Below are 23,550 nucleotides of genomic sequence, written 5' to 3'. Positions count from 1 at the left end.
GGTATGCGGGCCTCCCTCTGCTGCGGCCTCTCCCGTTGCGGAGCACAGGCTCCGGACGCACAGGCTCAGCGGCCACGGCTCACGGGCCCAGCCACTCCGCGGCATGTGGGATCCTCCCAGACCGGGGCGCGAACCCGGTTCCCCTGCATCGGCAGGCGGACGCGCAACCACTGCGCCACCAGGGAAGCCCTTAAGTGAATTTTTTAAGCTTCAGGTTTAGCTCATTCATACGCAGTGTGATGCTGGGGAGAAAACACAAATCACACAGCTGTTTGTCGCCTTTGATTACTGAATATATGGCAAACAGTCCCTTTATTTCAAGAAATCCTTGAACTGGAGGTAAAGTAGGAGTAAAACTCTGCCAGCGAGCACTGGCACACAGCATTACATTCCTTGTCTTTAATGGGTTCTTTCAACAAATCCATTTATCTGAGGATGAGTCATAGCATTGGCACACATTTAAGGAACAATTTAAAAAAAACGATTTGTGACACTCTGCAGTGTCTGCTTCAGAAAACCGAATGCGAATATTTTCAATATGCATCACGCAATGGAACAAGGCAATAAGAGAAACATCAGTGTCATGTTTTAAAATTCCAGGGACTTCCCTGGTGGCACAGTGGTTGAGAATCCGCCTGCCGATGCAGGGGACACGGGTTCGAGCCCTGGTCCGGGAAGATCCCACATGCCGCGGAGCAACTAAGCCCATGAGCCACAACTACTGAGACCGCGAGCCACAACTACTGAAGCCCGTGGGCCTAGAGCCTGTGCTCGGCAACAAGAGAAGCCACTGCAATGAGAAGCCCACACACTGCAACGAAGAGTAGCCCCGCTCGCCGCAACTAGAGAAAGCCCGTGCTCAGCAACGAAGACCCAACGCAGCCGAAATAAATAATTCCCCAAAATTCCTGATTTCAGCTAACATAGTTGGAGCACCATCCATTGTGTTAGAAATTACAACCGTTTTTTCACCTGTAGCTGACACTCTAAAAGACCCCAAAATGCCCGCCTCGGGCTCTATTTTCCAGGCCACGAATTGGCAACATTTCTTTCTACCTTTGCAAGTCTGCTGTTGGCCTGGTACGTGGCTTCAGCCTTGGACCAGCCCATGCCATCTTCCGTCATTTCCTATCTCGTTCCATATTCGAGTTGTTTAGGTGTGTTTTAGATCCGTTTATTATCAGTACCTTTTTAAAACCTAAATGATGTTTCGAGCAATTGAAAAATGGGTGTATTCTGAATACATAATATTGGCAGCTTGCCACCAATTTTTCATGAATATGAATTTTCTTTATCATAACATGCAGTGCCCACCCTGCTGTGTCAGTTGCTAGTTTCTTCAAGACACATTACAGACCGTTTCCTCTGATGCCCCATCCTGGTTTCTTCTTGTTTTATCTGCAGAACACCCCACAAGCTCTGCCAGCTTTCCACAGTGGTGCCTCATCTCAGCCTGAAGCCAGTGGGCTGGGAGCTTGGATTCTAACGGCTCCAGCTAGGCCTCAGTTAACACATCTTCTAAATGGGAAAAAGGACAGAGATTAAAGTAGCTAGTGGCATTGTGGCATAGTTGAAGTGCATACCCTATCAGTATAATGCGGTGACACAGATTAGTCACAAACACTGAAACACAGGATAAGATCAATCAATTTCTTCAGAAATCTTTCACCCCCAAAATGGGTTAAAGTTTGACTGGGTTAAGTCTATTGACTTGACCTCAAAGACACTGCCACATGGGCCATGCCCTGTGGTCTGGATTGCAGTTCTGAGTGGCGAATCTAAAAGCTAATATTTGGTCTGTCCTCACCTGTTATCCTCGGCCTAGTTCTACGCTTCAAAAGAGAAGATGCAGCTTTACAGGATTCTATGCTGATCAAGCAGACTCTAGTGTCCTTGGGTCATTTCGCTGAAGGAGACATTGCCTGCAACAGCAATAAAAGTTCCTCTGGACGTTTCCACCGACACAGAGAGGGAACCCGTGTGGCACCTCCCGTGGTCCCCACGTGTCACGCAGCTCCCATCCTGGGGGGAGAAACAGGACGGCCCCAACCCCTTCTGTTAGAGAACAGCCGCGAGTCGGGCGGGGTGAGGGACAGGGCGGGTCGCCCCGCACGGGTGTGTCGTGTCAGCTGGTGTCTCCGCCCCCCGGCACCTTCCCCATGGCTCCGGGGAGGCCTCCCCGACTGGCTGAGCGAGCCCAGCTCCTAGACAGCCCCGTGCGATCAGGCGGCCCCCATCGGGCTTCTTCACGTGACAGCCGTGGGCTCACCGAGCACCCGTCTCCATGGACCCCCCAGTGTCGTTTCTGCCCGAGGGGCTCAGGGCACAGGGCGTGCAGGGAGCTGAACGCTGCCTCCCCTCCAGTCCTTACGGCGAACCCTAACCCCCGTGTGACGGCATGTGGAGGGGGGCCTTTGGGAGGGGCTTAGGGTTCGACGGGGTCATGGGGAGGGGCTCGTACAAGATGAAGGGACCGGAGCCCCCTCTGAACCAGGAAGCGGGGCCCCACCAGACAGCGAGTGGGCGGGCGCCCCGACCTCAGGCCCCGGCCCCCTGAACTGTCTGCTGCTTCGGCCCCCAGCCTGGGGAATTCTGCCTGAAGGCTGACGCCTCCGGGATTCAGGGTCCTGCCCGGCTTCCTTAAGGCCTGTGCCGGTGTCCGGGTAGGACAGCGCCGGGGCCGCCGCGGAGAGGTCACCGTGCGGGGACCGGGGTGTGGTCCCGGCCCAGGCGTTGGGCACCGAGACACTGCAGCTCTGGGGCTTTTCTCCGTCGGGCCCCAGGCGCTGGAGAATGAGGGACGCAGGTGCTGCTGGGACCCAGCGGGCCAGGAGCAACCCGTGTCTTGGCTTTGCCTGTGCCTTTGGGTGGGGGGCGAGGGGAGAGTGTTTCCCCGGGGACACAAATGCGGCTCTATCGAACCGGTCTGTCAGATGCCACCAGGCTGCGTCGCAGGCCAAGAGCTGTCACCGCGTGGTGACCTCTGCTGATGAGCCGGCGGTGGATGAGGGCTCCTGCTACAGTGGGGAGGGAGGAGGCCCCCACGCGCAGCTCGCCCAGTGGGGGATATTGATGGGAGACCGGGGACCACACAGTGAGAGCTGCCAGGGGCAGAGAACGCCAGACACAGGCCCAGACGAAAAGGAAGACAGAGTCCCAGCCAGCTCGGATGCCAGTGAGGGGAGAGGACCAGGGAGTTGGGCGCAGCAGGTGGCCAGGGAGCCACCAGGGCTCTGCCAGCAGCCTTGGGATGAGGGGGTAGAGTGCCCTGTCTCTGGCCGTGCGGCTTCCGGGCCTGCTCTCCGGAAAGTTCTGCAAGGTACTTACTCCTCTATAATAATTCCCTTTCTGCTTAAACTTGCTAAAGTGGATTCTCTTGTTTGTAACTAAGACTCCTGACCAATGTACTAGAACAGTGCCATCCAGTGGAACTTTCTGCCTTCGTGGAAATGTTCTAGAATCTGGGCTGTCCAACCCGGGAGCCCCGGCCTCCTGCGGCCGTGGGGCACTTGAGATGTGGCCGGTGTGGCCACAGAACCGAATTTTGACTTTTATTTAATTTTAAGCAATTTAAATTTAAATAGACACCCTTGATGGGAGCACACCCTATTGGATGGCACGGAATTATAAACTTAAGGTGGGGTGCGCCTCGAGATTAGCTGAGAACACACCGGCCAAGGTCATGGGGGTCAAATACCAGATAAATAGGCTGGACTTTCTCCAGAAGAACCAGAGCTGCTGAAGCTTTTCCTTTAACACAGTAAAGGGGTACGGGCGCCACTGTCTGTTGATAGAATGTTAAGCCTCAGCGTGGACAGTGGGCTTGGGGGGCAGTGCTGCCGCGGGGAGCCCAGCCAGGAGGTCGCTGGCTGGGAGTCAAAGTGTTTCCACTGAGTTCGGGGCTCAGGAGGAGCAGCAAGTTTTGGGAGGCTGGGGTGAAGACGGAGGTCCAGGGTTGATGAACAGGATGAAATGCTTGTCAAATGTCCGCGTGGCGACGAGCAGCCTGTAGTGGCCGCAGCAGCCTTGGGTGTCCAGCCAGGGTAGGACCTGGTTGTTTCTGGAACTTAGAGCCACGCATGGTATTCTGCTTCTCCAACAGGGCCGATCCATGAAATCACAGGGATGCTGTAAAAGTACAGCCATGCTCCGAGTCTATTGTCTGAGCATCTCTCCTTGGTGGTTACCAGAGTCATTGATTCACAGCCATTTTCACCGTCAAAGACCTTTTGTGAAATTGCTTTTCCTATAGACCTGTTTTAAGAAAGGCTGTCTAATAAAGATATAGTTGTTAAGTAACTTTTCTGCTCCTCTACAGGAGTATTTTAAAAGAGAAATTTTAAAAGTTCCCCTATGTGTGAGATAACTAAAGTTAACGTAAAGCCAACCAAAGGTCAGAGGAGCCTGACGTGTTGCCGTGCAGGTCGCTGGTGTGTAAATTTATGCTTCTCACACAGCTTTTGGCGACGTTGACATAGATCTCAGACTCCCAGATCTGCCGAGAGCTCAGGCTGGCAGTCCCTGACCGGGTATTAGGAGCCAGGGGCAGGATCGGGGACAGCTGCCATCCCCCCACCGTCCCAGGGAAGCTGCGACCTGGGAGGGGTGCCGGGGAGGGAGGGGACACTTTCAACACCGCGCTCTAGCGGCACATTGTGACAATTGCAAACTCACGGAAAGCCCTTGCTCTGTGCCCGAGGCTGTAGTGAAGCTCTGGGGGGAGGAAATGAACTCATGTGACCCTCCCTGCCCTGCAGTACCCGCCCCCCACCGCCGCGGGCTGACCCACCGGTGACGCCTTCTCCGGCCCTGTTGGAATTTGCCCACCGCTGCCGCCCTTGTCCTCTGTTTCTCCCACGGTGCTCAGGACCCTTTGAGAGCCACATCCTCTGTGTGATTTGTTTCTTCCGTTTCCCCTCACTAGGAAAAAGGCTGATGGAGGGCAGAGAGCTCTGTCTGCTTTGTCTGCTTCCCTGCTGCCTGGCGAAGAGCTGGTGTCAGGAAATGCTTGTGTGATGAACCAGTAGATGGAGAGCCGTCCGACGGAGGCTCAGGGCGCCGCCCTCCCTGGACAGCACTGGACACCCCCTGCGGTGGGCCCTCCCCTTTCAGCGCCTCCGTCAGCCATCAGGAGGCTGAGACCCCCGCCCAGGGGTCACTGCCTTCTCCCGTTTCCGCAGGGGGTCCTGGAAGGTTTTGTTGGAGGAAACGGAAGTCTGGAGTCACTAGAACTTTCGGGGGATGTGGGAGCCTGAGTCCCAGCCTGTGAACTGTAGTCTCGGAGGCGCACTGACCTCTAGCTTCCTTTTGTCTAAAATGTCAGGGACAGTCGCTTGTCCGGTTCCTGGGAGGCCAACGTTTATTATTTTATCATTAATCTTCTCAAGGGCTCAGACATTAAACTTTCACTACTGTTCATATCAAAGTCTTTTACATGGAGTTCTATGTGAGTCTGGATTTCTTTGGATGTTTTCCAGGTTTCACTGGGGATATTTTGTAACTAGGCGAGAGTTTACGTTGTCAGCAAAACCTTAGGCTCTAAAAATGTGTTTTAAAGTTATGTGAAGAGCTTAATTCTGCTCTTAATTTCTCTTAAGAAAATATTTTTTTTTTATTCTGAACACTTACCTTTTCAACTGTTATTTAGGACTAAAACCAAACCTGACTGATCCAGTTTCCAAGTCCATAAAGAAGCAGAGTTTGAAAGTCTGTGGGTTTTGACGTGTCTCCGTGTGATCAAAGTTTCCAATTTCACAATCTATCCCTCAGCCCAAAGCCGAACCAGGGAGAGCTGAGATCAGGGGCCAAACTGGCTTCCTCTTCCCTCAGGAAAGAAAACCCCGTGTGATAAAATTTGGGGAAAACACCGAAATAAACGGAACTTGCTGCCAACAATGATGTTTCGGAGCCAAAACCACAGCTATGATTTGGAAATCGTGACTTTCCTGCCCAAGCTCAGGTGTGATAAAAACAGCACACTGAAGATTGTTTCTCTGCCAAAAATTTATTTGATGTTTCTCCTCACCATGGTAAAGTGACAAACACGTGCCCAAACTGGACATAGGTCGTAAATGAGTATTCTTGATTTTGGATCCTGAATTATAGCCATCATTGGGGAATCAATTAAATAAAATTCAAAAGTCACGGGCTCAACATTGAAGGGCTGGTAATATCTGTCGCTGAGAAGAACCAGCACATCTGAAGGATTAGTGTGCGTTTTGAATTCCCTTCCTGAATAAACCGGCAAGTCCCCTTGGTCTGCTCTGCTTTTCCCTCAGAGCACACGCCGCCTTGGCATCTACTGTTTATGTCCTGTTACTGGTTTACTTTCTCTCCCCTGCTAGAAGCTTAGCGTCACCAGAGGAGGGCCCTGCTCTGTGGCTGCTGAACCTCTTAGGACAGCGATGGGCGTGTGGCCCAGGCTCAGGAAATGTGTTCTGACTGAGCGCATCTCTGCTATGAGGGATCATCTGTTTAGTCTGAGTTTCCACGTGCCAGTGATGAAATGACTGTCACTATGTGAAGCACTGACAAGCTGAAACAGCTGGGGTGGTCGTCCTCCCTTCAGTGGAGGCGCCCTCGACCCTTGTACGGCCAAGGAGTCCGAGCCCTGGGATGGGGACGTGTCCACACCACACTGGCAGCAGAGCCTGACCCCACGCCCCAGCCTCTGACTCGGGATCCTGAGTCACAAGCTGCTCTGCGATCTGCCCTCGTACACGAGATTTACTCATTTCACCTAGGAGGTCACAGACCGGATGAAACGGCAGGGATTGGGTGGGCGGCATAATTGGGTGACCCGGGGGCTGCCTTGGAAACCAGGAGCCCAGGTCCGAGGCTCCCTTCCCCGCCTCATGTTTCCAGCATCTTGGGAAGCAAATACGGCTAATGGTCTGGGTTGGCATTACTCAGGACAGGTGGCAAGCCGGATTTGCAAGTATAGATACAACGCTCCGCATGAAAGGTACCCGGAGGACTAGGTTACACCCTGCGAAAGACGGATGTGTGCGCTTGCGGTTGAGTTAGCGGGACGTCCCCCGAGACATCGCACGGCCAGGGAGACAGGACTGCGTCCCCGTCCCGGGCAAAGGATGGCTGTTTGCCTGCAGCCCTTTACAACTGACTGGTGTTTCCCAAGTCGGGCCCCGGCTGTCACACAGCCCTTTGGGCAACCCTTGGCCTGGGCCACACTCCACCACCCCCGTGAGACCGGGGGGGGCCAGGGGACTGACGCACACGGGGTCTCGCTGTTTGCTACGGGGATGGGTGGGCTCTGACCCGGAGTCTCGTGTCTCGGTCCGGCATCCACGAGACTGCGGCAGGTAACTTGTCAGCTTCTGAGAAAGCAAAGCCCCAAAGCAACAGAGTTCCTGAATCCCGTCCCCCTGTGAACCACACACAGGCTGAAATGTGTGGCCAGGTCTTCGCTGGCCCGGCAGACAGAGTGACGGGCTCTGTCAAGATGTCACGTGCTGGTCCCGGGGCAAAGGGGAGCTGAGGCGGCAGGTGGAATTCAGGGTGCTAAGCAGCTGGGCTTACAGAAGGGAGCGTGTCCTGGGTGCTCCAGGTGGGTGACAGATGAGAGGACCGTAGCTTCGGCCCCTGTGGCTGGCTCTGAGGCTGGAGGGAGGGACCAGGAGCCTCCAGACGCTGCAAAAGGGCTGGAAAAGGTCTCCCCTGGAGCCCCCAGAAGGAATGCAGCCCTGCCCACACCCTGATTATACCCCATGGGCCCCATCTCGGACTTGTGACCTCCAGAGCTATCACTGAACGAATTGTTCAGCACCACCAGGTTAAGGGAATTTATCACAGTGGCAATAGAAGGTAACACACGTCGGATGTGAGAGACGCCTTCTCCAGTTCAATCTCTTCCAGTTGGCGTTTTCTGAGCACTCTCTGGGGCATCAGGAGAAAGAATTCCTTGGGCGTTATTGTTGGCCCTGAAATTCACCGCTCCTCCTGCACCGCGAGGCTGTAGGATCTCGGGAAGATCCCTCACCTGCTGGGGAAGCAGCCCCCAAACGACGGCAGAGATGTGTGCGTGGGGGGGTCCCAACCGGCTGACACACGCAGGTTAGGCACTGACCAAAAGGAAAAAAGAAATTAGGTTGCAGAGCTCACGACCGACAGCATAGCTTCTTGTTTTATTTCTGTACGAAGAAAAGATGGGCGTGAGGCGGCAGGTGGCACACCCGGGAGAGACCGCGGGGATGGCGCCCAGCAGCCCACGTGGGCCACCTGCTTCGCTACCAACACGACCATCCCGTCTCCTGCCGGGCTGCGCGGGGAGCGGACGCACGCACGCGCACTTGAGCACACGCTTCCACACCCACGCGCGTCACACAACGCACTTGAGCACGCGCTTACACACCCACGCGCGTCACACAATGCACTTGAGCACGCGCTTACACACCCACGCGTGCGCACACACGCGCGTCACACAACGCACTTGAGCACGCGCTTACACACCCACGCGCATCACCCAATGCACTTGAGCACGCGCTTACACACCCACGCGCATCACACAATACACTGAGTACGCGCTTACACACCCACGCGTGCGCGCACACGCGCGTCACACAACGCACTTGAGCACGCGCTTACACACCCACGCGCATCACACAATGCACTTGAGCACGCGCTTACACACCCACGCGTGCGCACACACGCGCGTCACACAACGCACTTGAGCACGCGCTTACACACCCACGCGCATCACACAATGCACTTGAGCACGCGCTTACACACCCACGCGTGCACGCGCGCGCGTCCCCGTGCACGCACAGCTCTCAGGGTGGGGGGACGGCCGTGCCGCCTGCCCCCACGAAGAGGCCAGCTGGTGGCAGCGGAGGCTGGGAGCAGCCGGAGGCGGTGCAAGGGGAGGGGGAGGGCCCGGTAAGCAGCTCACCCGCAGACTGTTATTCGTGACAGCATAGAAAGTCCAATATCACAGTTATGCTAGAAAAATATTACACTTCAGAAAACCCATGTTTATTAAAAAAATCTATTCAGAAAGTCTGGAAAGCGTAATAAATATCGTTGAGAGGCCGCCCATCTCCAACATAAAATACAAAGCGTGAACACGAGAGTCCCCTGTAAACACGGACGCGGGCAGGGACACAAAGTGCTGGAGGTGTCCTCGGGGGGAGCGCGGGCTCGGCTGCAGCCGGCGGGTCCCTTCCCGGTGACGCCCTGAGCCTGCGGGTGGCTTCTCCTCGCCACTCGGGACCTGCGGCATCCTTCCCATTCTCGAGTCCCACGGCTCCTGGAGCGGCGAGGGCCGCCAAACCCCGTGGGAGAGAACGAGTGCAGCTCAGATCCCTCCTGTGCTGCAGGGACCCAGTGAAGCAAGGCCACCACCCCGGAGCGGCGCGGGGTCGCGCCATTAGCGAGCAGGGCCGGCTCGCATGGGAGCCGAGACCGCTCAGAGCCCCGACAGCCTTCCACACGGCAACACACACGCGGGTGGTTTGAAATCACGACCGACTGCCCTTGGGGAACAGGTGAAATCTCACTCCTGCCCAGTGTGGCGTGGGGGGCAGCAGCGGGCAAAGCTCTCCCTCCGGGGGGCGTCAGGTGCTTCTCTCAAGCTGGGCAGGCGCCGGGGGGATGGGGCTATAGCGGGAGCCGCGGAGGGGGACCGGCAGGGCCGAAGGCCTGAGAGCCCGGGCTCGGCTTTATCACCACCGAGTCTGCGGTTCTGGTGATCCGGAGGGGGCCTGACTCTAGAGGAGGGCAGGGCAGCCAGTTAACTTGCTGGGCTGTCACACCACGTGTGCAAATCCCGCAAGGCCTTGCGTGATGGTGGAGGTGCCCCGTACAGGTGAATAACGCGGTGATCGCACCTTCATTCACATGCCGACTGCCGGTCAGGAAGCCCAGCCACTGGCTACTTAAGCCAGTTCAATTAAAAACAGGCTCTCAGCTTCCCTAGGCTGCCTCTCTGCAGAAAGGTTTCAAGTACCACTTCGTTCTGGAGAAGGGTGAGGGAGCGGAGGTATCGTAGGGCATTCGAGTTGGTTCAGCGGAGCGGGGAAGAGCCGGGGGTGCCCCTGCCACAGGCGGGGTCCGGTGCGGGGCGAGTCCCGGGATCCCCGCGGGGCTCTGAACGGTCAGAACTAAGGCTGCACGCGTAAGGGGGCTGGTGTGACACACAGAGAACACGCGCTGGCCGCTCGCCCAGCCGTGCTTCACCTGTCTCTCCGTTCTGTCCCCGTCCATCACAACACACGGACTTCAAGCACACCAACAACGTGCCAGCAAGCCCAGGACAGGGGCCCAGGTGGCCGACGGACCGGCCGTTGCCTGTGCAGCAAACACAAGATACAAGGACCACCGTCGATTTCTGGGAGGGCAAAATCTGTGACCTGGGACCACCCAGGTTTTCCTAAGTTTCTAATAACAGACAAAATAGTTCTGTCCTAAAACAAAACTATTGTGGGTGGAAGTCTTCTGAGCCTTGGGAAAAAGCACTTTCTGTTGAGAAATATGCAAAGTGCCCAAGAGGGCTTTGTGGGAAACCAGGTACATGAATCTGTCCCCACCTTTTCATTCCTTGTGGTTCTGAGGAAAAAAAAAAAAAAACGCCTCACGGGATAATTAAAGCTTCTGCGGTACGTTTATATTTTCAGGTCTGAAAACCATCAGACCAAGCTAGGGAGCTATTTTTTAGAAGGCGGCACTGTTTTTGCTTTTGTCGGTCGAGTTGGGTACCAGAGTGAGTTGAAAGGGAGGGACTTTCAAAAATTGTCTTCTTGGTGAACACCCGGCTGAGACCAACAGGTGTCCCCCTTCCCCCGCGGGCAGGGGCTGCCCAGCGATGCTGGCCAGTCACGGCACGGTGGGCAAGGGCCCTCCGGTCAGCCGGCCGGCGGCCCCCTGGTTTGGGGCCGGCTGGGAGGACACAGGCCTCTGTCCTCCAGGCCCCGGCGGTGGCTCGCCCTGCATCACAGCCACTCCTGTGTTCACACGCCCCGGGGGAAACGTTAAATATCCCTGACATGTCAGGTGAGGACAGACCTGTGCAACAGAAACACAAGCACGACACAAAAGCACGGCTTCCACAGAGGGCGCCCCTGCTCTCGGCAACGCATCCCCTGCTCTCCTCTGGCCCCGGGCGGGGGCGGGGTCTCCAGGGGAACCGAGAAGGGACCGACGGGAGGCGACCCAACTGAGGGTTCCCACGGGCCACGGGGCTTCCGTGAAAGGGGAAAGCCAGCATCAGGGAAGCCCAGGCCCTCCGGGAAGCTCGGGGCGGCCGCGGCGAGCCTCGCGCCGGGGCAGGAGTGAGACGCAGCCGCTCCTGCAGCCCCCCGTCCTCAGGAGAACGCGAAAACATGGGCACAAGTTTGGCTGGCTCCCTCCCGGGGACGCGAGCGATGCCTGTGAAACGTGGCCACCGAGGCGCAGGTGCTGTTCCCCGTGCTGGGGTGGCCTCGCCCCATCAGATCTGCAACAGGAGAGAACGTGGGGGCCTCAGTCCCGAGTGGGGGCAAGGAGACAAGGGCTCTTTGGATCGTCTGGAGGGGCCGGGCGTCTGCTCCGAGGTGCTCTGTGCCCACCGGTCACTCAGCCGTGGGCAAGGGCAGGGGCGCAGAGGCCGGGCCCCCAGGGCTCGCCGTGAACTGTCACCTTCACACCGTGCCGCCTGGGCTGCGTGTGCCGGCAAGCAGACCAGGGTACTGACTTTATAACTGGAAAACACATCTCTCCGCGGAAACACAGGCCACGAGTGTGCAAGGCCCATGGGCTGGAGGAGCCTCCGGGCGCTCGGCACGGTCCGCGGCGGAAGGACTCCGTCTGGCTGGCCGGGGGCGGAGATGGCAAGGTCGCACAGCCAGGCGTCGGGAGGTCACCCGCCTGGATCCTCTCCGGCTGCCCGAGAAGGTGCAGGATGAGCGGGCGCCGGGCTCGGCTACAGCCGCGTAGACGTGAGTCTCTTCATGCCCCGGCGCTGGGCCAGGCTGGAGGACAGCACAGGCTCCAGCCGCGGGGCCTGGGGGGCTCTGTTCAGAGCGAAGTAGGTGGCGGCCATCGCTCCCTGCAACACAAGGGAGCGGTGGTGACGTGATGCCGGCCCCCGACCCGCCCGGGCCTCGCCGAGCCTGGGCTACGGGAGGCCTTCCTTCAGGACCACGGCGCACCGGCTCTTACACATCAGGCTGTCGTTCTGATTGCTGTGCCCACCCGCCCCCCGACCCCATCTGTGAACCGTGCGGTGGCTGGGGGTCGAAGCCCTGGGCCCCCGGGGAGCCCCGGGGTGAGGTCCTCCCGGCCCCCGATCTGCTCTGCGGCTGCTGGGTCCCTGGGGTGCCCTCCTGGCGATGGCACCCCAGCTCTGCGGGACCAATCTGGGTGAGTGGGCTCCTCCTGGAGCAGCTCTAAACCCTCGGGGGGTCTTGAACGGGCGGCTCCCAGCAGGAGAAGCCCAGCCGCTGCACGGCTGGGGGCAGCGCACACCTCCCAGAAGAGGGTCCACCCCTTCTGTGTTAACAGAAGTTGTCACTTATTCAGAGTCTGGCATGTGACTGCATGTGTGGGATGAACCAAGTAACCGTGAATACACCTGGGATATGCCTATCTGGGCCTGTTCCTTCCGGCACCCCGTGGCCCCTGCGGTTAGCCGTGCAGGTATCGGAGCAGCTGTCCGGAGTCCCCGCTCCTACCACTCTGCAGTGGGGACAGTGGTCGGTACCTTCACCAGGTGGACATCCTGTCTGCGGAGCTGGTTTGGGGACAGGTACTCTCTGTTCACAATCCACGGGTGTTTGAGGACTTGAACTGCTGTCAGGCGCTGGCGAGGGTCCACGTGGAGCATCTTGGACACGACATCCTGTGGGGGAAGGGCAGAGAGCGGAGGGGGAGGGGAGGGGGCGTGCTGCTGCTTAGACCTTCCCAGCAAAAGCGTCCCCCCGACCCCGCCACGGCGAACCTAACCACCGTGCTGAGAGAGAAGCTCCGCGCCTGGGGCCAAACGTTTACCCCCAGGTTCATACACACGTGAACTTCTTTTTAAAGCTTTAACCGTCGTCAACCTGGTGGATCACCCCAGGTTTATACAGTAATCAAGATTTTATGTCTGAAAAGAAATCAAACGTGGAGACGTTCACTAGCGGGTGTAAGTTACTGAAATATTATTTGCGTAAAAACGATAATCTTCCGAAGGGAGAGGCTGAAATAATGACTATCCCACAGATATAAACCAATCATAACAACGTCCTTGGTTACATTTTATCACATATAATAAATATTACTACCTTCAAATCCACAAATATGTGCTACAAATAATCACCAACTGTGGAATTAACAATCTGTCGCCGTTACTTGTGTCCAAAGGGGCTCATGTCCCATAGAGGTGATTTTCTTATTTGATTGTAACGTAATAGCAACAGAAACTCCTACAATGGGTTTAAAGACTGAGCTCCATTTGAGATTTACATGTGGCAATACATGCAAATGTGTGTACCTACGTGTACACACATGTACAATTAGAACTGTGATTTGCATGTGCATGGAATTCACGAGACTGTATTCACACGCCGAGGCACACGCTCTTGTGAGTCATCAGGGCTGTCCTCGGGGGAAAGAGGGTGAACATTACATCCCTGTCTTGTAGGTGAAGATGTGATGTGTACAGTTGTTCCCCAAGTGCCCAAGGAAGAGCCTCGGCGAGAATCCGTGCTTTTCCACTAGCCTCTTCTCCTTTCACTGTTCCCATCACATTCCAAAATGAAATGAAACCAGTTAGAGTATCTGTATAATGTGAAGTTGCATCACTCAACAGAATTTGTGGTAATCAACCGCAACAAGGAAATATTATACACTAATACAATATCCTTCTTCTACAGGGAAATACAATGCCTTTTAATATTTGATAACATTAATCTTGGTAACTTCTTGAAACAAATATATCCCGGAAGGACTGTTCTCCCCACTTCCATGTGTGAAAAATGAAAGCAGGGAGACCTTTATTGACTTGCTCAAGACCTCACAGTAGGGAATTCCCTGGCGGTCCAGTGGTTAGGACTCTGCACTGTCACTGCCGAGGGCAGGGGTTCAGTCTCTGGTCGGGGAACTGAGATCCTGCAAGCTGTGTGGTGAGGCCAAAAAAAAAAAAAAAAAAGTAAAGCAGTGTGTTTTTATACAGTGCATGCAGGAGGCGGATAAAGTATTATAAAAACATACAAATCCGTAGGCTTTGCCTGTTTTCGGAGGATTGGAGGTTTTGTTGTGTGTTGAGCACAGAGGAGGGAAAGGCACAGGGGAACGAGCGAGGGGACGATACGGCAGCGAAGGAGCAGGGAGAAGTCGGCAAAAGGTCCTGGGAGGCAGCGAAGCCCTCTCCCCGCAGCTGTGACCTTGGTAACATGTCCTGTACCTGACCAACTCCTTTCCCGCCACCTTTGCCCTGCCCCCCACTCCTGCTTGAAATCACCTCTCAAAGAAACCACCAGCACCCAAGTCCTGGTCTGTGGCTCTACTGTGGGAACCGGAACTAAGACAATTCCCATACCCATTCAAAACAGAGTGGATGGAAGGAGCAATGTGGGTGTCAGGGTGCGACACAGGGGAAGTGCTCACTAAATCCAGCTGCCATTACCTCCACCATCACCTCCACCACTTACTCCACCATGACCTTCACCATCTCCTCCACCATAACCCTTACCATCACCTCCACCACTTCCTCCGCCATGACCTTCACCATCACCTCCACCGTTCCCACCATCTCCTCCACCATAACCTCCAACATCTCCTCCACCATGACCTTCACCGTCTCCTCCACCATAACCTCCAACATCTCCTCCACCATGACCTTCACCATCACCTCCACCATCTCCTCCACCATAACCTTCACCATCACCTCCACCACTTCCTCCACCATGACCTTCACCATCACCTCCACCGTTCCCACCATCTCCTCCACCATGACCTTCACCATCACCTCCACCACTTCCTCCACCATGACCTTCACCATCACCTCCACAATTTCCCATCATCTCCTCCACCATGACCTTCACCATCATAACCACCATCACCTCCATCATCTCCTCTGCCATCTCCACCATCCTCTTCACCACCTTCATCACTTCCATCATCCCCTCCACCATCACTGTATGAGGTCACACAGAGATGGTAATGGCAGAGATGGAGTCAGAACCCCAGAATTTCTCCTCCTCTGGTCATTTTATACAAACACAGGAAATAGACTGTTGATGCTGTTTCTTACCATGGTTGGACTATAATTTACTATTTGATTAGAGAGGAATTCCAAGTCTGATGGACAGAGAAACAGGGCTGGTCACAAATGGTGCAGCTGCAGAGAAGCCCCAATTCAAAGTATTTTTTAATAACAGAAACACACCCCTGTACCAGAGCTCTACTTGATCAGTCTGCGAACACTCAGGGCAATCATTTTGCAACACCCCTAAAAGTGTGATGGTTAATCTTCTGCGTCAACTTGGTTAGGCCATGGTACCCAGTGTTTGGTCAAACACCCGTCTGTTTTATAAAAATTATAAATGGAGTACCATCTTTAAAACTTGTGAATCACTATGTTGTACACCTGAAACTTACATAATCAACTATACTTCAATGAAAAAAAAGAAAAACAAAACAAAACAAAAAACACTCGTCTAGAGAACTCCCTGGCGGTCCAGTGGTTAGGACTCTGCGCCTCCACTGCCGAGGGTGCAGGTTCGATTCCTGGTTGGGGAAGTAAGATCCCACAGGCCACGTGGTGAGGCCAACCCCCACCCCCACCCCCCCAAAAAAAGAACCAATAGTGGTCTAGATGTTTCTGTGAAGGTGACATTAACAATTAAATCTGTCAGCTTCTCCATAATGTGTGTGGGCCTCATCCAATCAGTTGAAGGTCTTAAGTGAGAAAAGACTGAAGTCCCCGAGGAAAAGGGAATTCTGCCAGAAGACGGCCTTTGGACTAGAGCTGCAACATCTACTCTTCCCTGAGTCTCCAGGCTTCTGGCCTGCCCTATAGATTTTGGACTTGCCTCCACAATTCCATAAAAATAAATCTCTCATCCTCTGTCTTAGTCTTCTCTATCTCTGTCTCTATACATACACATCCTATTGGTTCTCTATCTCTGGAGAACCCTAATACACCAAGACTGTAGCAAATGTGAAAAGTGCTATGAAATATTTTTGCAAAATTTCTTTTCTTTAGCTGTGTGTCTTAAAAAAATCTATGAGTATAAAATATCTATATGATTTACACGAAAAGTATCCTCTAGTATTCCTCAAAGATAAAATGGTTACTGCAGAATCTCCATACCTGAGAAGTAAGAGCCCTGGGCAATGTCCTCACCTTTGCCGCATCAGATATGGAATCCCAGTTTCCCCCGGAAAGGGCATACTCCCCGCTGCCAATCCTGGCCAAGATATCCTCAGGGGTATCATCTGGTCCATTTGCAAAAGGGGTAAATCTGTGTGATGAGAGAATTTGTGGTAATGAGCTTCCATTTTATAATCTAAGATAAAGTTCATTTTGCCTCTTTGTTGTAAAAAGAATAATTTTTTCTTTCCCATCCTGCCCCAAATCCAGGATTCATGGTAAAGTGCAATTTATTTCTTACTGCTGTGTCTCTTTTCCTTACTCGGCCAGTGAAGAAAGTTCTGTGGACCCAAGGATGAGCCTTTCTGGACCGTTTCTGGCTTCCCTGGTGATAGTGTGGTTCAGTGGTTTGCCCGGTGATGCGGTTTCCATGGTGACAGTGTGGTGTATATAGTGGATGGGGGCCTGGGATTTGAAGTCTGAGAGACCCATGGTCGATCTATTACCAACTCTGGCTTCTCTGACAAATGAATGTTTTGAACCTCAATTGCAAAACGGGCAGAATACTACACTGGCAGGGATCTACAGCAGCGGTACGCACAAATGCAAACGGTTCTTGCCCTACTGTGTGTGAGAGATGTTTATTGTCACCCCTTCACATAAACCAGGGTGGGTCAGTGTAGCCTCCCCAGAAAGGGAATTATATGTAATTCTAACGCACTTCCTTCAGTGGCAGGGTTTGTACTCCTAGTTTATGTATCGGCAAAGTAAGCACCAGAAGAGTCACAAAGTGTGGCACTGGGAAGAAACTGCAGGCCCTCCTTTGCCATCGCAGCCCTCAGGGCACGGCCCCAGGCTCACCGGGGCTCCCCCTCCACTGCGACACTAGTCACTGATTGACTAGGAAATACCTCACTGAGGCCACGCAAAAAGCAGGCCATTCTCAGTCACTCTTGTGATTCACCCGGGAGCAGAGCTAGTGAGGGTGAATGTACGACCCGGAGCCTGGGCTGCCTGCCTCTTCGAGACGCTGCTGCTTCCTGGCTCGAGAAGATGTTTGTAAGGAAAGATGCTGTGACCTCTGCAGAGGATGCATGGTGCAGAGGCAAGAACGTGGACCCGTGGTCAAAGGCTTGGGTTTTTGCTGATGAGCTGAGCTGAGCTGTGGAGCCCCAGTTCCCTAATTCCAGAGACACACTTGAACGACAAGGCACGACTTCCTGCCCTTGCTCTCTGGTTGTCCTGCAGGGGCCTCGGGAGACTGAACTCAAGGCCTGTAGGTATGGGCTCACACCCGTGCACAGGGACAGGCCCACAAGGGCCAGCAGCCTCGGCAGGGGTGCCCTGAGCGCCAACACCCACGTGAGGGTTTGCGTTACCCCGCCAGCATGGTGTACAGCAGGATCCCCAGACTCCAGATGTCACAAGCCGCGTCATAGCCTTGCCGCTTGAGGACCTGCCAGGGGAAAAGCAGATGACGGATAAGCACTGGGCAGGGAAAATTCAAGGTCACAGCATGGGGCTGTGATGGGTCCATAACCCCGGCGGGGGTGGGGACATGGCTGGGGATGCGGGGTGACTTCAGTGGGACTGTCGCTTATCGCCGCAAAGCCAACCCTAATTCCGTGCGGTAGGATTCCCCAAAGACCCGCGCACACAGGGAGCCCTGGCTCCTGCCAGATACACGACAGACTGACAAGGAAACATTTAATTTTTAAGGCAGAAGAATTTTGGGAGTTCCCTGGTGGCCTAGTGGTTAGGATTCCGGGCTTTCACTGCGGTGGCCCAGGTTCAATCCTTGGTCGGGGAACTGAGATCCTGCAGGCCGTGCGGTGTGGCAAAAACCCAAACCAAACCCAAACCCAAACCAAACAGAAGAATTTTTTTTACTCTGGTAAAATATACTTAGCATAACGTTTCCCATCTTCGCCGTTTTTAGGCGTACGGTTGAGTGATACTAGGTACATTCATATTGCTGGGCAGCTGCCAGCATCACCCATCCACACAACTCTGTTCCTTTTGCAAAACTGAAGCTCTGTCCCTATGAAACAACAAGTCCCCCTCCCCTCCCCCAGCCCCTGGGAGCTACCATTTAACTTTCTGTCTCCATGAATTTGCCAACTCTAGGTCCCTCATACAAGAGGAATCACATAATTGTCCTCTTCTTCCTGGCGTGTCACACTCAAGAGTGTCCTCAAGGTTCACCCGTGTCGTGGCGTAGGACAGGATTTCCCTCTTTCTTAAGGCTAATATTCCACCGCACCGTCCATCCATCGATGGACACTTGGGTTGCTGCCACCTTTTCGCTGCTGTGAACACGGGTGGACAGATATCTGTTCTTGCCTCTGCTTTCAACTCTTCTGGGTTTGTACCCAGAGGTGGAGTTGCTTGGTCGCCTGGTAATTCTGTGTTTGAGTTTTGGAGGGCGAGTTAACACGGGAGAGTTTTCATGCGTCCCAGGATTACACACCTCAGGGGAGGGCGATCCTCCGATACGCTTACAGTTGAGAAACAATAAAGAAAGCAGCACCAGCACTCCGGGTGACTGCAGGTTACCGGACTGACACTGAACGTGAAGTCAGGAGAGCCGTGTTCAATTTCCTTAGACACAAGGGCCGGGATCTTTGTACCTCAGGTGTGGTGCCTGCAGCGTGGTAGGTCACCGAGGCGTGGAACACACCAGGAGTTCGGTGTTCAAGCCCTTGCCCGTGTTCACCAGCTGAGTGACCTTCAAAGTCCCTTCAACACGTGGAGTCTGTTTTTTTTTCAATCTGTGAGGAGTTTGTGACCAACAGTATCTACCCTGCCCACTCCATGTGGCATAGGAGGATAAAAGCAAAAAATACTGGTAAAGGTGCTTGGTAAATGGTAAAGTGATATACCAACGTAAGGTAGTCTCCAATCACTAAAACCAATACTAGTAACATTAGTAGCGATCAAATAAGGCAATGATATTGCTCAAATAGAACCCGATTGCTCTTAAAGGGGCTACAGGTGGCATCTGGACAGCCTAATGATGGCCCCAGCTGCGTATCCATCCCTATCCTGGCAGGCACGTGGACATCTTCCTCGTGGACCACCGGCCGTGGTCACCTCGTGGACCCCGCCTGGGTCACCTCTCAGCTCACAGACTGGCCACTAGGGGCCAGCATGCCTCTCTCTTAGGACTTTCTGAACTTGTCACTGCACCCGCCAGCGCCACTCTGGAGCAGCTTCACCAACCACCAGAAGGATCCACGCAGAACCTAAGGTCTGTTTTCATTCCTGACCTCCCCCCAGCCCCCACCCCCGCCCCCATCAGCAATGTCAGCCTCTTGTTTCCAGGCCTGCTCTCACCAGCATCTCAGGTTTGGTTGCTTTTCTAAAAAGCAAGAAACTGGATTTCTCTTCACAAACGCATCAGTGACTTCAGGACCTACCGGAAATGATCCCCGGGAGCCTGAAAAGGGCACAGCACATACGGGATGTGCTGCAGAGGTCTCTGATGCCCTGAGAAGAGGGGGCGGGAGGGAGGTCCCTCAGGAGTCACGTGCGTTCTCATCCGCAAATCTCGGCGGAACCCTAACATTCAATCCCATAGCACCTGACTCGCTTCTGGAGCTTTGGAGAACAATCTAGAGCAAGAACTCTGGCACCAAGTACGTCCACACACGCGCACTCTCTCCTGGTGCAGCTGTTGGGTAGCTTTCGGATCCCAGGTGACCCACGGGCTCCCTTCCCGGTTGTAGGAGAGACTGACGCGTTATTTCTCACGGTAACTGCTAACAGACAGGCAGATTTGATCGAAATCGTCTAGAGCACAGTGACAATTCTACATGCAAACCTCACCATTACAAACTTTACGAACAGGAAATAAAATAACCATGTTTGAGCAAAAGAAGACCGAAGCTTTCACTTCTACCCTCTAGAATTACTGCTGACTCCGGTACGCCAAGCTGTGCAGTGACGTCGCAAGCGGGAAAGGGCCGTCTCCCCGCTGGCTCGGTGGTCCTCTCACCTCCGGGGCAACGAAGTTGGCCGTGTAGCAGGGGGTCATCAGCAGGCCATTCTCGGCTCGCAGCTGCTTGGCGAACCCGAAGTCACAGATTCGGATGGACTCGGGGTTTCCAGACTCGTCCGTATACAGAATATTGCTCGGCTTCAGGTCCCGATGAACGACCTGGAGGGGCAGGAGGGGTGACGCCTCAGCCGGGGCCCAGGATGGAGCAGGAGAGACAAGCGGGGCTGCGCTCAGGGGGTAAGGGTTTATTTGGAGCCGTTTACTCTGGGCAGGAAGCAATCGGCTGGGATATGCTCTAAGCTCTGGAGGCCCTCCCCCGCCTTTCTCTCACACTGACACTCAAAAATCGAGGACCCCACCTAAGCCCCTCGGATGGTGAGTATTTGGATGAATAAATAAGTAAGCATGCGTCCAAGATCAGGGAGGCCCGCTGGGGCCATCACACAGACAGACACTGGTGGTGAGCTCAGCAACATGGATGGAAGATTTCTAAAGATCAACATCTGCTGTGTGATGCCACGTTCCAGCGGGCAGGTGTCGGCACCCCAGCGGGTGACGCAGACAAGGAACCTCTGTCATGTGCACGTGGCCAGTGGACAGAAATCCGAGAGCCGCATCTGTGCGGAGTGAGCCGCAGGGCGCTCTGAGCGCCAAGGACGGGGCCAGCGGCACCTCAAAGCACAGCAGCTATTTGGCTATTTAGGGCACAAAGCAGTTTCTTCTGAAGGGGACAGAGGCCCATTGTAAGAACATGTGGTGTGCCTGCATGTGGCCTGGGGCCCACGTGTCTCATTGTCCTGCTAGCACCCAGGGAGGGGACAGAGAAGGGAGATTAAAGGGCCACGGCCGGCAGCCGGCTTACAGGGGCTCCAATTGCCCCCCCCGCCGGGCAACAGAAGCCAATCTGCAAAACCATGATCTGAAGGGCTGCTTCTACAGTCTGACCGTCCTGGGAAATGACCATCGTGCGGCCCTGGAGCAATGTCCTGGTCAGACGGGGCTGCATTTTAAAAGCTGACAGCCACACGTGCACGGCTGGCCAGGGAAGCACTGCTGCTTCCTGGGAGGTGCTGAGAAGGTGGGGGTCCGGGGCTGAGGGCAAGGGGTCTAGAAGCATGGTGCTGGGTGAGAACCCGGCTCTGTGTGCAGCTTTGGGCGCGATACTCAACCCTTCTGTGCTCTGGTCTCCTCATCTGTGAAATGGGTGTGATCCAGAGTCTAGAACTGCCCAGACGAAGAGCTTAGAGCAGCACCTGGAGCCCTCAGCGGCCACTGTCGTTTTATCCCCGTATTCCTTGGCATTGGTGGAGGAATTCAATGCTAAATAAGGCACCTGACGAACGTTCCAAGTTTCCCTGTATCAGCCCAAGTTTCCCTGTGTCAGCCCAAGTTTCCCTGTGTCAGCCCAAGTTTCCCTGCGTCAGCCCAAGCTACCTTTTTGCTACACCTGGTCTCGGTGAATTTAATTTCTTGACCTAGCTCCTGGACACACAGCGCGCGTGTCTAAAATCATTTAGACCCAAGAGGGACGGCAGGGACGGTTGTGATTCACAAGGAAGACGAGGACACCTGAGTTCCGAGCTCTGGAGCCCGTGGACTCTCAGCACCCCCGGTCCCGCTCCTCCTCCGTCCTCCTCCCCGCGGGGCGGCCTTACCCCCTGGGAGTGCAGGTAGTCCATGGTCTTGGTGATGGTGCACAGCACGTCGCTGGCCTCCCGCTCCGAGAAGTACCTCTGCCGCAGGATACGGTCCAGCAGCTCCCCACCGCGCATCAGCTCCATCACCAGGTACACGAACTTCCCGTCGTCGTAGACCTGGGGGCGGGGCGGGGCGGGAGAGCACACAGGCCTCAGGGACCCCGCGGTCACCCTCGCGGGCCTGCTGGCCACCGGGAAAGAGGGGCCACCCCGGCAGGGGCGGGGGGCGCGTCAGTGCATAGAGCCTAGGGTCCTAGAGTGCTCCCCTGGGAACGGACACAAGACTTCCGTAGGAAACGAGTGAGGATGTTCTAGTCATGCCAGACGAGGCTCTTCTTGGGACAAAAACAGCTTTAATGATCTGCTGCTGGGCAGGGCATGGGTCAGCAGGGCTGAGAGCTGCATGGATGGATTTAGCCGCAGTGAAGCCTGGTACTGCCCCGCCTCCGGGACAGCGATGTTCAGAGACTGACAACGCGACGCTGGCCCAGCCCCAGGGGGCAGCGTTCCCCAGGGCCGCGCTTCTCAAACCATGCCGAGCAGGTTGACAGGCCGGCCCGGACCCAGCAGGTCCGGGGCTGGTGGGGAGCCTGACCCCGGGGGCCCTCTACGCTGCTGTGCCCTGTGGCAGGGACAAGCCCTGGGAGTCCGGAAGGAGAGCAGGTAGGAGGGCGGATCTGCTTTTATTTCAGAAAAGCAGGAGATAAAGAGAGCTTGAGTCACACTAGCGTGAGGCTCCTGAGCTTAAAAGACAAACCCCACCAGCCAGCTCTGGGCCTCTGTCAGGCCGATGGCCCGGCAGAGGGGCCGCCCAGGCGCTGAGAAGAGCCGGAGGCAAATGGAGCAAAGCGCCTCAGTACGGAGGCCTCCTGGCTCCCAAGGCAACGCTTTCAGACCGAATCACTGAAACAATCTGGCTGGCACGGAGCTCAGTAAACGGTGTAAAGTTGATCTTGCTGCATTTATTTCTGAGTTTATGATCAAATGCTCTACTTTGGAGATGTGCCCAGGGTGACATCACTCACACCCCAGACACAGTCAGAGCTCTTGGGGAGTTTTCAGATTCACTGATTTCTGTTTGTGGATCTCCGCATACGCACGACAAAGGAAACAGCAAGGGGACTGACCTCGTGCAGGGGAGGGGACTGTGACCCCCAGGGATGCAGCTGGGCTTCACTTTAAGCTTTGCTCACACAAGGCCTGTTTCACGCTTTCCTCAGAATTGAACTGGCATTTGGAAGGCCTCTTACTCCAGGCGTTTATGGGGCCCGAAGGAAACTGAGGTGGCCCCAGTATTTTGAGGTTTTGGGTTCACGATGCTGGGAAGAGGAAGACAAGGCTCTCTCCCCTGCCTGACCCGTGGCCCAGCCCTAGGCCCCTATGGGTGCTGCGAGGTGCATCCAACTGGCTCCAGTGTGACTGGTTCCCGCTCCCTTCCCCTCTTTCAGGGACAAGCGCCACAGATGGCTCAGTCGGGAAAGCGAAAGGAGCCGAGAGGGGCTCCGGATCTGGATCTCAGAGCTGGAGCCCATCCCGTGGGCCCCACGCTCTCCATGACAGCAAGG

General features: G+C 55.1%; 1 protein-coding gene and 1 long non-coding RNA gene across 6 annotated transcripts in view; both read right to left on the bottom strand.

Annotated features, from left to right (window-relative positions):
- Positions 1-680: 680 nt before the first annotated feature.
- Positions 681-4,987, bottom strand: LOC112064640 (uncharacterized). 2 transcript variants are annotated; one of them, XR_002891576.3, is made up of 3 exons: positions 3,698-4,987; positions 1,808-1,922; positions 681-1,518 (listed from the first exon to the last, which is right to left on the bottom strand). It is a non-coding gene; the product is annotated as an uncharacterized lncRNA (long non-coding RNA). The 2 variants fall into 2 exon arrangements; XR_002891575.3 differs by having other exon boundaries at positions 4,790-4,987.
- Positions 4,988-8,885: 3,898 nt separating this feature from the next.
- RPS6KA2 (ribosomal protein S6 kinase A2) overlaps positions 8,886-23,550 on the bottom strand; it is a 215,722-nt gene continuing 201,057 nt past the window's right edge. For 3 of the 4 annotated variants that reach the window (XM_028494765.2, XM_007107822.4, XM_007107823.4), the window contains 6 exons: positions 21,944-22,102; positions 20,286-20,447; positions 17,668-17,744; positions 16,322-16,439; positions 12,695-12,832; positions 8,886-12,040 (listed from right to left, as the gene is read on the bottom strand). In XM_028494765.2, coding sequence (XP_028350566.1) covers positions 11,915-12,040; positions 12,695-12,832; positions 16,322-16,439; positions 17,668-17,744; positions 20,286-20,447; positions 21,944-22,102 — 780 coding nt within the window. In that variant the 3' untranslated portion in view covers positions 8,886-11,914. Of the gene's footprint in view, positions 12,041-12,694; positions 12,833-16,321; positions 16,440-17,667; positions 17,745-20,189; positions 20,448-21,943; positions 22,103-23,550 lie in introns of those variants that run through there. The other variant, XM_028494766.2, reaches the window with a different exon arrangement.

The sequence above is a fragment of the Physeter macrocephalus genome, chromosome 10 (genome assembly GCF_002837175.3).
Source record: "Physeter macrocephalus isolate SW-GA chromosome 10, ASM283717v5, whole genome shotgun sequence".
Classification (NCBI taxonomy): domain Eukaryota; kingdom Metazoa; phylum Chordata; class Mammalia; order Artiodactyla; family Physeteridae; genus Physeter; species Physeter macrocephalus.
The sequence above is the reverse complement of the archived record's forward strand: the minus strand, read 5'-3'. Positions and strand labels throughout refer to the sequence as shown.